Below are 15,822 nucleotides of genomic sequence, written 5' to 3'. Positions count from 1 at the left end.
TTGCCTTTATAGATCAAATTGTTAAATTTGAGTTATAGTTTAATTATGGGAACTGGGAATGCATGCTTGTCTACTCTATAAACAGTTTTATTTTGTTGTGAAATGAGTATGTCTGAAATGAACTATTCCTTTTAGAGATTTTTGGCATCTTGTGTGTCTGCCTTGATAACACTCTAGTCATTTTGTTATAAGATTATGTTCACATTAAAAATCTCTAAGTAGGGCCTCCCTGGTGATGCAGGGGTTAAAGTCTCAGTGTTGTCAAGCTTCCATCAGCCACTGAAGCATGAGTTCCATCCCTGGCCAGGGAACTAACCCACACAGACCAGCAGACTGTCTCCTCAGCTGCTCCCCTCAGCAGTGTGTTTCAGTAGACCCACCAGTTCTACTCTGTCTCTGGTGAATTCTCTCACTCCCCACACCTCTGGCCTACACCCCAGTTCTTGTATTCATAAATAAATAAAAATAAATCTTAAAAAAAATCTCTGAAAGTAAAATCAGCGATGGAAAACCCATTTGGAAATTGATTCATTGAAGACCTCAGCTAAGCATTAAACAAAACTCAGCCATTTACGGAATTTCAGCTCAGGTTTTTCCCTTTGTCTGACATTCAGGATAAGGATTCATCCACTCCAGACTGCCACTGCTTGGGTCAACAGCTGTCTTTGAATCATAAACTCTGAAGGTTTTGAAGAGGCTTAAAGGATAATGATGTGATCTGGCCTCTATAGACACAGAACTCAAGAATATTTGAGATTCAGAGGAGAAATAGGAATTCTCTACCAACTGAATGAAAACTAATATAGTTTTGTTGAACAAAAATCAATGTAGTTTTATTGCATGTAAACATTAATTGGGTAACTAGATATATGACTATGTAAATTTAAGTGATTGTATTCTGTTAAACTGTAAAGGGAAAAACATTGAAGGGAGAATAGCTGTAAATGATGAAATATCAAAATAATGTACTTAAAAGTGTCATTTGCTTCAACAGAAATCATATTCTTTTTAAGAAGAGCCAGTTCTTTAACTGTAGGTGTATGGGGGGAATTTTCCCCTAATACTCTGTATTCCCTCAGGCTGGTCAAATAACCTAATTAATGTATGACATATTATAGAAGAAAAGAGCAAATTTGATTACATACCTTTGGAGAATCTACATGATACACATTTTAAAGTCAATGAGGCAGAATGTGGGTATATGTTTCCTGAACTAAGGAATGGGATAGGGGACTGGAGCTTTAAGAAGAGAGGAGGAAGCATACATTAAGAGGATAGGGTGATTCATATCATGAAGACCAGTTGATGCTCTCTTATTAGACATTTGCCCTGCTATTTGTGTAGATTTCTCTAAAGTGAAGGTTTTGATAAAAATTCTAATTCTGGGTAATGCCCCCAATCTTTATCTTCTGCTAGTTAAGGGAGCGGTAACAATTTCTTGTGAGCCTGCAGGGCATTGATTGACCTTAGCTCAAAATAATGCACACACTGAAATGATGTATCTTGGGGAGGCCAGCCTTTACAACCTGTTCACACCTTTCAAAAGTGAAATAATTAAAAAATGAAAAATTCACCAGTTTTTATCAATGATGACAATATTCCTAAAGGTGATTTGATGCAAAAGTAAAGATTTCCCTTTTCCTGAAGCTGTAATAGCTAATAAAAATAAAGCTTTTTGCAGTATTTGTGTAGTCAGGAATACATTTTACATTGGGGCCTACTTTGCACTTAAGTTGTATAAAGTATACATGTAAAACTTACACTCATCCTTATTAAGTGTGATGCATTTAATGTTTTCTGTTCTATCCCATTAACAAAAAACACTGCTTATAATTCACCAAACAGATTTCATGATGTCTTTAATGAGTTGCATTGAGCAAGGGACACGGCAGATGGAATAATGCCTTTTTTTGTTCATGAGGATGCAGCACTGCCAGCAATTTCCTTTTTTCATAGTTACAATCCTGTTACTAGCTTTAAGGAGTTGCATCTAGGTTCATTGCAGGGACTATTAATTCTTACTCTCATTTAGCCTATTGGCTTACTATATTTTTATATACATTATAAATTAATTTTCTTAGATAAATTTACACAGACCCAGGACTTCTTGCCCTAGAAACTTTACACCTTTCCTTTTCATCAATGTGGAAGTTAGTAGGAACTAGTTCCTGTACCTTGTGTTGAGCCAAGAATGATTTACAAGTCAAAGTGTCCTCAGTCTGACCATACAGAGCTGGTCAGGAATAGTCCTGGAACTGCTTGCCTAATCTGTTCTCAGAACGTTCTGTCCTCTGGGGGTCAGGTCTAGTTAAAGAGCAGGCTCCAGGTTTCAAGTTCAAGTGGATACCACAGTAGAGACCGGGTCCTGATCGCACAATAATTCAGGCTGTAAGAACACAGTGTAAGTGCCTAGTAGCTGGAATGTGTCAAATATCACCAAGGAAAGTTCAGATTGAAGGAGTTTAATACAGTATTACAGGAAAATGGGGAACTTTTCATTCAGGACTGCTATGAAATCAAGGAATGTGCCAAGGACAGCTGTATAGATGGTGGTGGCACAGAGCATACCTGTGGCTCTAGCTATTTGTGTCTCAAATAGCCTTGGTGAGTTAGGCATTTTTGAGACCCAGTGATAGACAGGCTCTGCATCCAGAAGCCTTAGATAGCTGTTTAATGACTAAAACGGTGTCTATTCTTGGGTTTCTACAAATGTGTGTTGAACAGCGGAGGACCCCAGTTCTTTGATGGCTATAACTTTCCTTTTTTATGCTGGCATTTGTACCCAGAGTGGTATATGGTCCTTGGGTTAGGGTAAGAGCCCTTATTGTTATCTTAAAGCCATCCTTCCTTTACACAGACACCTGGCTGTATCAGATGGAAGGGTGATCCTGGTAACAAGAACCTAATCTAAATAGGCAGAGTCTGTGGTCACATTTCTAGAGTTTCTGGTTTTAACTCTTCAGGATTTACTTCTATACTCCTAGTCCACAGAGCATTAATTCAGGATATCTCTTTTAGAACTTGAATGTATGGAGTAGGGTTTACTATTCTGAATTTCAGTGATAAAGGACAGAATGATTAAGAATAACAGAATGATGTGGAATACATGAAATGAATTGTTTCAGGAGTTTGAATGTCATTGGATAAGTGATACTAGAGTTGGAGAGTGACTCATAAAAATGAATGCATTTCAACCCTGTGAGTTGTAAGATTCAGCTACTCTGGTCTTATTGTCCTTTGTGCTAATTGCATATGCTCACTGTCTCTTTGCCTTCACTGATTCTGTTCTCTCTGCTTGGAAAGTCCTTCCCTGCTCTAACCATCTAACAAGGAATCACTCCTCACTTTGAAAAACTACATGTCTTGTATGAGAATTTACTGTATATGATTTTGTGTCTTATTTTCCTTGTAAATAGTATCAATAACAACATAATTTGCAGACCTATTGTACTTACAGTGTGACACGTTGGGCACTGTAGCTGTTTATTTAATTCTCATGGCAGTTGTTTATGGAGGTATGATTATGTTGTCCACAAAAGGAAACTGCACAGGCGGTTCAGTGACTTGTTTAAAGTTGCAGAGTTGGGATTTGTACCAGGCAGTGTGACTCCAGTGTCTGCCTACCTAATGACAGTGCTATGCTACTACTTGAGTTAAGAACTGTGCCTTGTGTAGCTCTGAAAACTCAATGGCAAGTCAAGTGCAGTGTTTCATTCAAACAGGACATATTCATCAATGTTGGTTGATATGAATGAATGACCAGACACTCCTAACATTGGTATGTCTCTCACGTGGACCTTGGCTTGGTGAGGGAGGACGCTGAAGATTAGTCTGACAGCCTTGGAGCCATGTTACTGTCTAACCCAAGAGGTGTGAAGAAATACTGGACATAAATTAAAGGAGTGTGAGGTGAGACATGGCATTGAAGTAGAAAAATCTATAGCAGAGATGTATATCCCAGATTTCTAGTTGGTTGGGACAAGCTGATAATGGTGACAGGATGATAATGGTGACAGGAAGGAATGTAGTTAGAAAATTTTTCCTAGGGTTTTATTTGTTCCTTGGTGTTCTGGTTGATTAGTGGGCAGTGATGTGAGGAAAAAGTAATTTTCCTTAAGAGAACAGGAAGAAGAGTACTCAAAATTGTAGTCTTAATGAGGTTAGATATGATCTGAGTAAATGCCTCATAACCAAACAAGCCCCTTGACAATTGTTTTTCCATGATAAGAAAGTGGCCCATGTATGAAAAACACGATTTTACAAAAATTATTGGTTGTTAGCATAAAACTTTTATTCTGTGATAAAATCTGTGGTGACCGTGAATTGGAAGAAAATGAGAAAACTATCATTGAAATATGTTTGTAGATAAAATCATTGACTCCAAAATAGATTTTTATTTAAGACTTCGGGCTGCAAATCACTAGGATGCAAGGATAGCAATGTTGAAAATTTTATGTTGCTACAATGTCTAGTTGTCAGTCTTTTTAGCTCTAGATAATCTTGGTCCAGGCATTTCTAATGGGCCAAGCTTTATCAAATAGAGAAGTCCTGGACCAAGAAATAACCTTGTATATTGACTAACATGTTTTTTCACTGGTCAAGGTATTGGCTAATTTACTTCTCCATGAAGAGGTCTTATCTCTGAAATCAGTGCAGTCTTAGGGAGAGAGAATTTACTTGAAGGTTTTCACTATTTAGGTTCCAGAAAGGCAGATGACAAATATTTTATTTATTTATTTTTTGTTTTTTTTGTTTTGTTTTTTTTTTTGGTTTTTTTTGGGGGGATTCCCTTTTTAGCTGTCCACCAACTCGAGGCTCTCAGACAGCTCTGAGAGTGCCTTTGGGTTTCCAGGTTGGTGGATCGGGTAGGACTCATTAAAGACTTTATTTCCCTATTTTCTGCCTGAGTTGCACATTTCCTCAATTCCCTTCCCCTTGTAAATAAACCTTTTATTAACCTTTTGTGTGTGCCTGTAGTGGAGTATTAATAAGTCCCTTTTAAGCGCGCGGGTGAGGACCCACAGTCAGGCAACTTGTTTTATTTTTATTTTTTTTTTTAATTTTTTTTTAATTTATTTTTTTAACAACAAAACATTTAATTTTTTTTTTTTTTGCCCCATTCTGACCCCAATCCCTCCCCTCCCAGCCCCCACCCCCCAAAAAGTGTCTCTGGTTCATAGTTTTTTGTTGATTTTGATTTTCACTTTCTTATAGTTATTCATTTTCCTGGTCCCTTATTTAAGTTTTCTAGATTCCTGCTATGAGTGAGACCATCCGGTATTTTTCTTTTTCTTTTTGGCTTATTTCGCTGAGCATGATCCCTTCCAGCGCCATCCATGTTGCTGCAAATTGCATGTGTTTATCTTTTTTGAATGCTGAGTAATATTCCATGGTATATATGTACCGCATCTTCTTGATCCAGTCATCTATTTTTGGGCATTTGGGCTGTTTCCAAAGCTTAGCTATTGTAAATAGTGCTGCTATAAACATAGGGGTGCAGGTGTTCTTTGGAATTGATGTTTCTGTGTCCTTTGGGTAAATACCTAGGAGTGGAATTGCTGGATCATATGGAAGCTCTATCTTTAGTAGGTCCAGAAAACTCCACACAGCTCTCCATAGTGGTTGGACCAGTTTGCACTCCCACCAACAGTGTAAAAGAGTTCCTTTTTCTCCACAACCTCGCCAACATTTTTTGTTGCTAGTTTTTTTAATATGTGCCATTCTCACTGGTGTAAGATGGTATCTCATGGTAGTTTTGATTTGCATTTCCCTGATTACAAGTGATGTTGAACATTTTTTCCTATGTCTGTTGGCCATTTGCATTTCCTCTTCAGAGAAGTTTCTTTTTAGTTCTTCTGCCCATTTTTTGACTGGGTTATTTTCTTTGTTGTTGCTGAGTCTCATCAGCTCTTTGCAGATTTTTGTGATCAGTCCTTTATCATTAGTGTTGGGTGCAAAAATGTTCTCCCAGTTGGTGGGGTTTCTCTTTGTTTTTGTTATTGTCTCTTTTGCTGTGCAGAAGCTCTTTAATTTGATGTAGTCCCAGCTGTTTATCTTTGCCTTCACTATCACTGCTTTGGGTGATGTGTCTGTAAAGAAGTCTTTGATATGCAAATCACGTAGTGTTTCGCCTATATTTCCTTCTATGTATTTTATGGTTTCAGGTCTTATGTATAGTTCTTTAATCCATTTTGAGTTGATTTTTGTGTATGGTGTGAGGTAGTGGTCAAGCTTCATTCTTTTGCATGTAGCAACCCAGTTTTCCCAGCACCATTTATTGAACAAACTTTCTTTGCTCCAATGCATAGTCTTTGCTCCTTTGTCAAAGATTAGTTGACCATAAATCTGTGGGTTTATTTCTGGATTTTCTATTCGATTCCATTGGTCTGTATGTCTGTTCTTGTTCCAATACCATGCAGTTTTGATGATTATGGCTTTGTAGTATAGTTTGAAGTCTGGGAGTGTGATGCCTCCATTTCCTTCTTTTTTTTTCAGTAGAGCTTTGGCTATTCGGGGTTTTTGGTGATTCCATATGAATTTCATCAATAATTGATCTATTTCTTTGAAGAATGACATTGAAATTTTGATTGGAATAGCATTGAATCTGTAGATTGCTTTTGGTAGGATGGCCATTTTAATAATGTTTATTCTTCCAATCCATGAGCAGGGGACGTCTTTCCATTTCTTTGTGTCTTCTTCTATTTCTTTTAACAGTGTTTTATAGTTTTCTTTGTATAGGTCCTTTACCTCTTTTGTTAGATTTATTCCCAAATATTTGATTTTTTTTGTTTCAATAATAAAAGGGATGGTTTTTTTTTATTTCTTCTTCTTCAGATTTATTGTTTGTGTATAGGAAGGCTACTGACTTTTGCGTGTTGATTTTGTATCCTGCCACTTTACTGAATTGATTGATGAGTTGAATTAGTTTTTCTGTGGAGTTTTTGGGGTTCTCTATGTATATTATCATATCATCTGCAAATAGTGATAGTTTGACTTCTTCTTTTCCTATTTGGATGCCTTGTATGTCTTTCTCTTGTCTTATTGCTCTGGCTAGGACTTCCAGTATTATATTGAAAAGCAGTGGTGAGAGTGGACATCCTTGTCTTGTTCCAGATCTTAATGGAATTGCTTTCAGCTTTTCACCATTGAGAATGATACTGGCTGTTGGCTTGGCATAGATGGCCTTTATGATGTTGAGTTATGTTCCTTGTATCCCAAGAATTTCAAGGGCTTTTATCATGAATGGGTGTTGCACTTTGTCGAAAGCTTTCTTGGCATCTATTGATATTATCATATGGTTTTTATATTTCTTTTTGTTGATGTGTTGGATAACGTTGATTGATTTTCGGATGTTAAACCATCCTTGTGTCCCTGGAATGAATCCTACTTGGTCGTGGTGAATTATCTTATGGATACATTGTTGGATTCTGATAGCTAAAATTTTATTGAGGATTTTTGCATCAGTGTTCAATAGGGAGATTGGCCTGCATTTTTCCTTTTTTGTGTTGAGATGACAAATATTTTAAGTGGGTTGTTGTTCTTCCTGATATACTTTAAGGTTTAACTGTGTTCTTAAAAAAATGAAGCAGAAATAATGAACCAGTACCATATTGTTCTTCATTCAGTAATTTTCCAATTGTTATTCCCTACTTTAGTTTTTCAGAGGTACGAATATGTTTAACACTTACTGAAGCTATTTTTATAATGAGTAGCAATTGCCATAGTGATTTATTTTATTTTATTTTTTAAAGATTTATTTATTTATACAAGATCTGGGGTACAGGCCAGATGCGCGGGAGCATGAGAGGATTCACCAGAGACAGAGTGGGAAACAGAACAGGCAGACTGAAAAAATACACTGCTGAGGGGAGCAGTGGGGTGGGACTGGAGAGGTCTGCTCACCATGTGGATTGCTCTGAGGCTGGCGGTGATGGAACCTGCACTGCAGAGGCTGTGGATAGCTTCACAGTGCGGCGCTCAACTGCCTGCGCCACCAGGGAGGCCCTGCCATAGTGATTTAAATTATATACACCTTTAGCATCAGCAGTGTCAATTAATCGGTGCACCACACTTTAATGAAGACTTAAGGATGGCTCTCATCTTTAACTTAAATAATTTTTAGTATAAAGGGAAATAGTGATATAATTTCTGACTAAAATAGTTTAGATGAGAAGTTCCTTCCAAAATATTTATTGTTATTATTGGTTTATACTAACACATTCAATTACAGATTACATTAGATTTGGGGTCTGAAAATAAACTCACCAGTTAAAAAACAGTATATTTGATATCAACTATGAATCTGATCTGAAAAATGAAATTGACTTTACATATTCACCAAAGAGCATCTCTCAAGGCCTCTAAGTACAATATCCAGGGTTGTGCTGAGCCTTCTGGCAAGTGTCATCAGGCATGTGCAGAATTTTAAAAAGTCTAGATAGATATTTACGTATTAGTATTGAATTATGAGATTCCAGAGACAATGGTATTAACAGTGAAAGTTATGCTTTATTTTCCTGAGTGGCAAAGAGAATATTGACTTATTCCAACTCACAAATTTTGGAAATACTATTCCAAGTTATTGCATTTGGAGGGGATGCATTAGTGACATTTAGACATATGTTAATTCTCTCTTCCTTTCTTTGAGAGAACGGAACCTGCCATTCATAACTCAGTTTTCTCATTCAAAATGAAGGAATTTGGATGGAATCTATCTTTATTGTAGGTATTGAACGCTGATTGTGTGGTAGGCATTAAGCGAAACAAAATATATAATATCAAATCTCCTAAAATCCTCTGAGCAGTAGGAGACAGGAGGAGGACACAGGGATTACAGACAAAAGAGGATAATTTCAAATCATGGAAGATTTGACAAAAGGCTTTGCTCAGAGGAGGTTCTGTTGTGCTGTGGCTTGCTGTCCAATAGTCGTTCAAGTGTCCAGTGGCACTGTGGTAGCAGCAGAGTAGAACCAAAGAGTTTTGGAGGCTTTAAAATACAATAAAAAATGTTAAATATAGGGCAGAACAGTTGGTGAATGAGATGGAAGGCACATTATATGCACAGTGCAAAAAGATCTTTTGAGACAAAAGTAATGAGAACAAAATACTGACAAAGATCTTAAGGGAGGAATGTTCAAGATAGAGGGCCTACTTAATGAATGCAGAGTTCTGAGGATGGAGCCAACATGGGTACATATAAGGCACAGAAATAGAACCAGCATTTCTGAATCATAATGAGTAAAGATGAGAGTGGGACTCGGAACACAGAGAACTTTACAGACCACATTTAAGTTGCTTGTGGTTTTAATTTCAACAAGAAGTTATTGGAAGTTGTTAAGCAGTTGAGTGATTTCATTTGATTTGCTATTTGACTGGTCACTTTGTTTGCAGAGGGAAAAATGGATGGATGGGGTAGGTGTGGTGAGTGGGCGAGAGAAGCAGAGAGATTGAAAGCAGGGAGACCAGATAGGAGGATATTAGAAAAGGCCCAGATGTGATTTTTGGCTTGAGCCAGGGAGATAACAGCGAAGATTGCAAAAGACAATTGGATTGGTATGTGTGTTAGAGGTAGAGTCCTTTCTAATAGATTGACTGCACTGCTTGTAAAATGGAAATTAAGGAGGATTACTTTATTCATGCAATTCATATCTCTTAGTCCCTGTCCTCTTCTAAGCACTATATAGGGCACAGGTGATATTATAGTGAACATCCATACACCAATCCTTGCCTTCAATAAAACTTTAAAATTGGTGAAGAGATTGTTAAAATAACCATACAAATGAATAACTACAAGCTCAGGAAAGGGCCAGTGAAATAAAGCTAACAGCTGTTGTAATGGGAAGACCTGATTTAGCCAGGGTGGGTGGGTGGATATGCCAGGTGAGGGAATGCTAAGATCTGAAAAAGAACTGGGGTATAACTAGGTGAGTAGCAGTAGGGGTAGAACAGTGGGGAGTGCTGAACAGTGGAAAGGGAGTGTGGCAGTTGAGAAATGGACCCCAAAGAGCGCCAGTGGGACTGGAAGGCAAAGTAAGGGAGAGTGAAAAGTTGAAAAGGGTGGCATTGCGATGGCTGTATGTGGTCTTGCAGGTCATGTTAAGGAGTTCAGTTTTTATCCTAACATTATGGAAACCTTTGCAGGAAACTCTAATTGCCCAGGATTCTTTTCATTCTAAATTTCGTATTTTTTCATTCAGTTTAAAATGAGAAAATGGCAGAACTGCAAAGTGTCCTTAAAAAACAGAGAAACTGCTTGCATTCAGTTAACATAATTAGGTGATTCTGGAAGGATCAGCAAACAGGATCATCTTCCCCTCAGGTGCAATTGAACATTTCGAGATAGAGCAGTGATTATGGTCCTGCTTTATGACACCATCAATATTATTTTCCCCAAAGTTGTGTTACCTTTGGCCAGTATTTCATGGACACTTCTCTGGACCCCTGAGTTTTACGAGTTTATGCAGCATGGAAAAATGTGCAATGAATGCCTGTGTAGGTAAAATAAAATAATTGATTTAATTGTGGGTGTCAAATTATAAAACCAGATCAGATGATATTAAGGTGATTAGAAAATGTTCATCCATTAAATAAATTGACCCAGCTGTGATGAGTAGAGCAGTGGCAGTCATCTTTGCACCATTAGGACCTGTCCAGTGGAGGGAAGCTAACTGAATTTTTAGAGGACTTGTTAAGCCAGTGCATTGAACAGTCCTGAAACTGTTCCATTTTCATGTTCTTGTTTAATGAGAACTAAATGTTTTATTTATTTATATATATAATTTAAACCATTATTCAATAAATATTTATTGAACACATAGTCTCACTTCCAAGGCCAAGAGCCACAGTAGGGAATAACATATGTCCCTTCATGGGACTGAAATTCTCTGGAGGAGAATGGTAATAAGTGACTAAATTAATGATAAGTTAAATTTGAAGTTAATGCCTTTCACTTTTCCCCAGACCAAGTTTTCCCTCTTCCTGACCCTTCTCTTTGCTCAGAAGCTTTTGTGAACGGAGGGCATCACGAGTTTCCTTTCTTCCCTAACTTCTAATTGCATTCAGCCAGTGAGAGCCCTATCAGGAAACTAGGGGGTGGAGAAGAGAGGGATGATGTGCTAAGGTGGGATTTGGCAATGGAAGCTTGTAAGGGCAGAACTGGCCACAGTGCAGGTTTTCTGATCCCATGCAGACCAGGTGAAGGAGGAGTCAGAGTCCTCAGTGGTTTTGCAGGCCTTTTATTGGGGTTCAGCGGGTACATGGCAGGCAGGGGTGCTGGGGGGCAGGGAGGCTGGCAGTCCTCCCAGCCCTCAGCAAATCTTCACTCTATCCGGACTCTTTGGCGTTCTCTGCTTCTACTTCAGGCTTCTTCTCTTTTGGCTTCTCTCTTGGCTTCTGCTGCTGCTGGCGTCCCGGTGACGCCGCCCTTAAAAGCCCAGTCTCAGCCCAGGTGAATCCCATCTACCTATGCCCACACCCTACTCCAGGTGCCCGCCATCAGGCATGCATTCAGGACCACAAGGATCCATCATCTATCCTGATAGCGGGAGGGCAGAAAAGCCTGACATTTTTTTTAACCTTACCTTACAAAGCTAAAGCTCCGTTTCATGTTGTTTTTATCTGTCTCATGTCCCTGACTCTCAGCTGGCTCCAGTAATTCTGTTCCAGCACTCCCGGACCTCCTAATCTTGTCCATGTGTGTCATTTCCCCCATCTTCTTTTTTTTTTTTCACATTCTTTTTTTTGTTCTTAAGATTTATTTATACAAGCACTGGGTACAGTCAGAAGTACGGGAGGGTGAGAGAATTGACCAGAGCCAGAGCCGGGAACAGAATAGGCAGACTGATGAAATACACTGCTGAGGGGAGTAGCAGGCGCGACAGGAGAGGTCTACGCGCCATGTGGGACCCTCGTTGGTGGCCAGGGATTGAACCGGCGCTGCAGGGGCTGCGGCAGCCTCTCAGCCCAGGGCTCAACTGCTGCGCCACCAGGGTAGGTCCTCCCCCATCTTCGGAGGGAGCAGTCTCTTCTAACAGAACCCTGAAATGTGTATGTGGTAAATGATGTGTAGAAAATGAGTGGTCCTTCAGGAAGAGCCATTAATGCAGAGTGCAGTAGATTTAAAGGGCAGGTAATGAAAGCATCACAAGATAACTGGGGTGTAGGGACGATTCAGGCAGACGGAAGAGCCTGTGCAAAAGTTCTGAAGTTGTTCAGGAAACTTTAGACAAAGTGATGTGAACAAAACAAACATAATGAGGGAGAAATGTGGGAGGTGTGATCAGTGAAGCAGTTGGGCAGTTCTAGTGCCTTGCTGTCCCTGCGGGGTTCCAGTGCACTTGGGTGGAGGGATGCCTTTGTGGGTATGGACGGACTGGTGCTATGTGGGTATGAACAGAGAGGAGACAGATGGGTGGTGACTGCATATTAATAGTCTCCTGGCTTCTGTGTGGGGAAGGTACTGAAGAGGCCAGAGAGGAGCAGTGATACCCATTAGGAAGTGACTGGACAAGTAGGAGTTGTGAGGAGTAGTGGAATTCCTTTGTGTAGACACTTATCTCAGAAATGCTTATCTGAAACATTCTGAAATGTTTGTTGAATGAATATACAAAAGTAGGCTTGTGATTTTGTTTTTCAAATCTGTACTTAGTAAAGATCTTTTTAGCAATATATGAAAATAGAACAAAGATCTCATTAAATGAAATAAATCAGTTGAAGAATATGTACCTATAATAATCCTATTCTTACTTAGAAATGCTTATTCGTGGGCATGTAGAAGTGTTTACACACATAAGAAATAAGTCTTGAAAGACAAGTATCAGACTATAAGCACCATCTGGTGGTTGAGATTGAGGGAAAAGAATAGAAAGAACTTTTTTACTTACAAAAGCCTGCCACTGAGAAAATGAAATAGCTTTTTTATTAAAAAAAAAAGCAACAGATTAGGTAGTATGATAATATTGCATGTATAAGGCAAAGGAATGCCAGGGATTGCAGACAGTCACCAAAAGATGGGAGACATGGAAGTCATTTTCTCGGAGAGCCTTTAGAAGGAAGCAATCCTTCCAGCACTTTGATTTTGGGCATCTGGACTTCAAAATTATGAGGATAAATTTCTGTTGTTTTAAGCCAAAGAAATGTGTATGAAAAACAAAACAAAACAAAATAAAACTGTAGCTCTCCTCAATGTCAAATACTAATGAAAGAAAATTTAGAGTGAATAGAGTATTAGGAAACATGGTGTTGAAATAGGGCAAATTATAGCATTGGCCTGATGGATGTTGCGTGCAAATCATGAAATCTGCCTCCTAAAGAGTGTGCAAAGTACTATTTTCTTTCCTCAAAATATGGCTCTCTTGCTAAACTGTAGAAGAAGGATCAGGCCAGATGGCACAGTTGTCATTTTTCTGTTATACTTTCTGACCCAGCAATAAACTTTCTCCCACTTCTCCTTGTGGAAGTTACTTGCTTCATTGAGGGAGTAATGTCACCCTGGGACTGGACCTAGCGCCAGCGAGCTGGAAGCATCACTACTGACATACTCAATGAGATAATCCTCCAGGAGCTTTCTCTTGCCCCTTATTTGGTAATTTATAAACTCACAGGTGTTGGGCCAGAATTTATAACACAATATTAAGACATGCTGCGTGACACTGAAGCAAAGATGTTAAAACATAAAGAAGTGCCTTAAAAAGCAATAAAGGACCATCTAATCCACACTCAAGGTCAACCTGATTTCAAAATGAAGATTTTCAGATGCTACGTAGTAGCTCAGGGGGAAAAAAAGGTTGTTATTACAATAATACTAAAACCAAATGAGAAGGACAAATAATATAGTAATACCATTTAATTAACAGTTCTGTTTTACTTCATGCTCACTTGATGGAAGAATATGTTTTATCAGACTATTAAACTGATTGAATTTTAAGATATGAATATAATTACCTAGAAACAACAAAATGGTTTTTAAAATGAGCATATAGAACTGATTTCTTTGCAATTATTGTGTTCGTTGATTTATTTTTCATGCTTAAGTTTTGATGGATTCTACACTTCAGCAAAACTCCATAATAGCTAATACATCTCTCAGGAGCTGATGTTTGAAGAATTTGAGTTGTTTGGGAAATTATTTCTTTCTTAATGTTTTTTTTTCTGTTACTGTTTCTATTTTTCAGACACACTATGAAAACGGGGAATATATCATCAGACAAGGTGCAAGAGGGGACACCTTCTTTATCATCAGCAAAGGAAAGGTAAACATGTAACACAAGAGAGTAATGCAGAGGGGGAATCTGGGGCTCATGTACAATCTTTAGGGGAGCATTATTCAGGGCCTTGAGCTGTAGGGGTGTCTCTGTCTTCTCACACTAATTGACAATATTTGAGAATGGATCTCCCATAAATTATATAAAAGGAAAGAAAAATAGCTTGTGTGCTATTATATAACAACCATGATATTAAGTGCCACTGACATAGCTACATAAATGAAAAGATTTCCATACTTAAAATTATATAATTAAAACAAACAAACAAACAAAAAACACTTGTCAGATAAAAAGTCCTTAGAAGGAAGAAAATCCATCTCATCAATAGGGTTGGTAACATTGCTATCATAAATGGTCTTTTTGTTGATGGCCTAAGTCTGACTGTGAAACTTTGTAGTTTTAGTCTCCTTAGACAAGTTGCACTCTGAGAGTAGTAAGATGAAAATGCATACATTGTACAAAAATGAAAAATGATGTAAAAAATACACAAAATTAAAAAATCAAAAATTAAAAAAATAATTAAAATGAAAGAATATATATTCATGCTTTATTGCCTCCATAAAGAAATATTAAGTAGATGCTAAGAAACTATTAGAAGTGGTAAAGTAGAGGAGAAGGAATAAATATGAGATGGGCAAGGGATATGAATGAAAAATTTTAATTTTTTCCTTATTGTTTTAATTTTTCAGTATTTTTAATCTACCTTCATTTTAAAAATAAAAAAGAAGATATATTTATTTATTTATACAAGCACTGGGTACAGTCAGAAGCACGGGAGGGTGAGAGAATTCACCAGAGCCAGAGCGGGGAACAAAACAGGGAGAGTGACTACACTGCTGAGGGGAGCAGTGGGCGCGGCAGGAGAGGTCTGCGTGCCATGGAGGAACCTCGCTGGTGGCCGGGGATCGAAATTAAAAATAAAAAAGAAATTACATGAATTGGAAAATGGGGATTTGTGTAAACTAATATTCTAATATATTACTAAAAGTATCTTTCAATTTATTTCAATAGTAATATGAATTTTGCATGTGTCATTGCATCATTTCTATGATTTGATCTTATTTTGCTTCATCATAATATCCTTAAAAAGAACTTAGAGGTATTAAATAATGTAAGAGGAAAGGAAATGCAGGGGATTTATAGGACAGTTTTCATTTTTATAATTGTCACTTTAAAATAATTGAATATATTTTTTCTAACCTAAAAAATATGACTGACTCTGTTACCTTATGACTTATATTAAAATAGAAAAGAGGTTTAGAGAGCAACAAACAGGATATACAAAGATTATGAATCCTGCAGGATTACATTTTAGGTAATCCTCTTTGGACTAATTTTGAGTCAAAACTGTGTATGTCAATGTTTTACACCAGTGGCATGCCATGCTGAAGAAAACAATGTTTATACTTTACTGATATCAGAAAGCTTGGGATAAAAATAGAATCAACGACTAACTTCTTAAAAGGTATCATGAAAATTTAATAGGCACAAATGAAAGGCAGGAAAATAGGAGACCAAAGTAAAAAGAAAGTGAAAATGTTCAGAGAGAAGTAACGGAAAT

At 37.8% G+C, this 15,822-nt stretch overlaps 1 protein-coding gene across 3 annotated transcripts in view; it reads left to right on the top strand.

The window, feature by feature from the left end:
* PRKG1 (protein kinase cGMP-dependent 1) overlaps positions 1–15,822 on the top strand; it is a 1,331,556-nt gene that overhangs the window by 1,085,523 nt on the left and 230,211 nt on the right. For all 3 annotated transcript variants that reach the window (XM_054690463.1, XM_054690462.1, XM_054690464.1), the window contains one exon: positions 14,172–14,249. In XM_054690463.1, the coding sequence (XP_054546438.1) occupies positions 14,172–14,249 (78 nt within the window). The remainder of the gene's footprint in view (positions 1–14,171; positions 14,250–15,822) is intronic.

Source organism: Talpa occidentalis, unplaced genomic scaffold (assembly GCF_014898055.3).
Source record: "Talpa occidentalis isolate TD23 unplaced genomic scaffold, MPIMG_talOcc4v2.1 talOcc4.8, whole genome shotgun sequence".
NCBI classification, from domain to species: Eukaryota; Metazoa; Chordata; class Mammalia; order Eulipotyphla; family Talpidae; genus Talpa; species Talpa occidentalis.
This window is presented reverse-complemented; position numbering and strand designations above follow the sequence as displayed.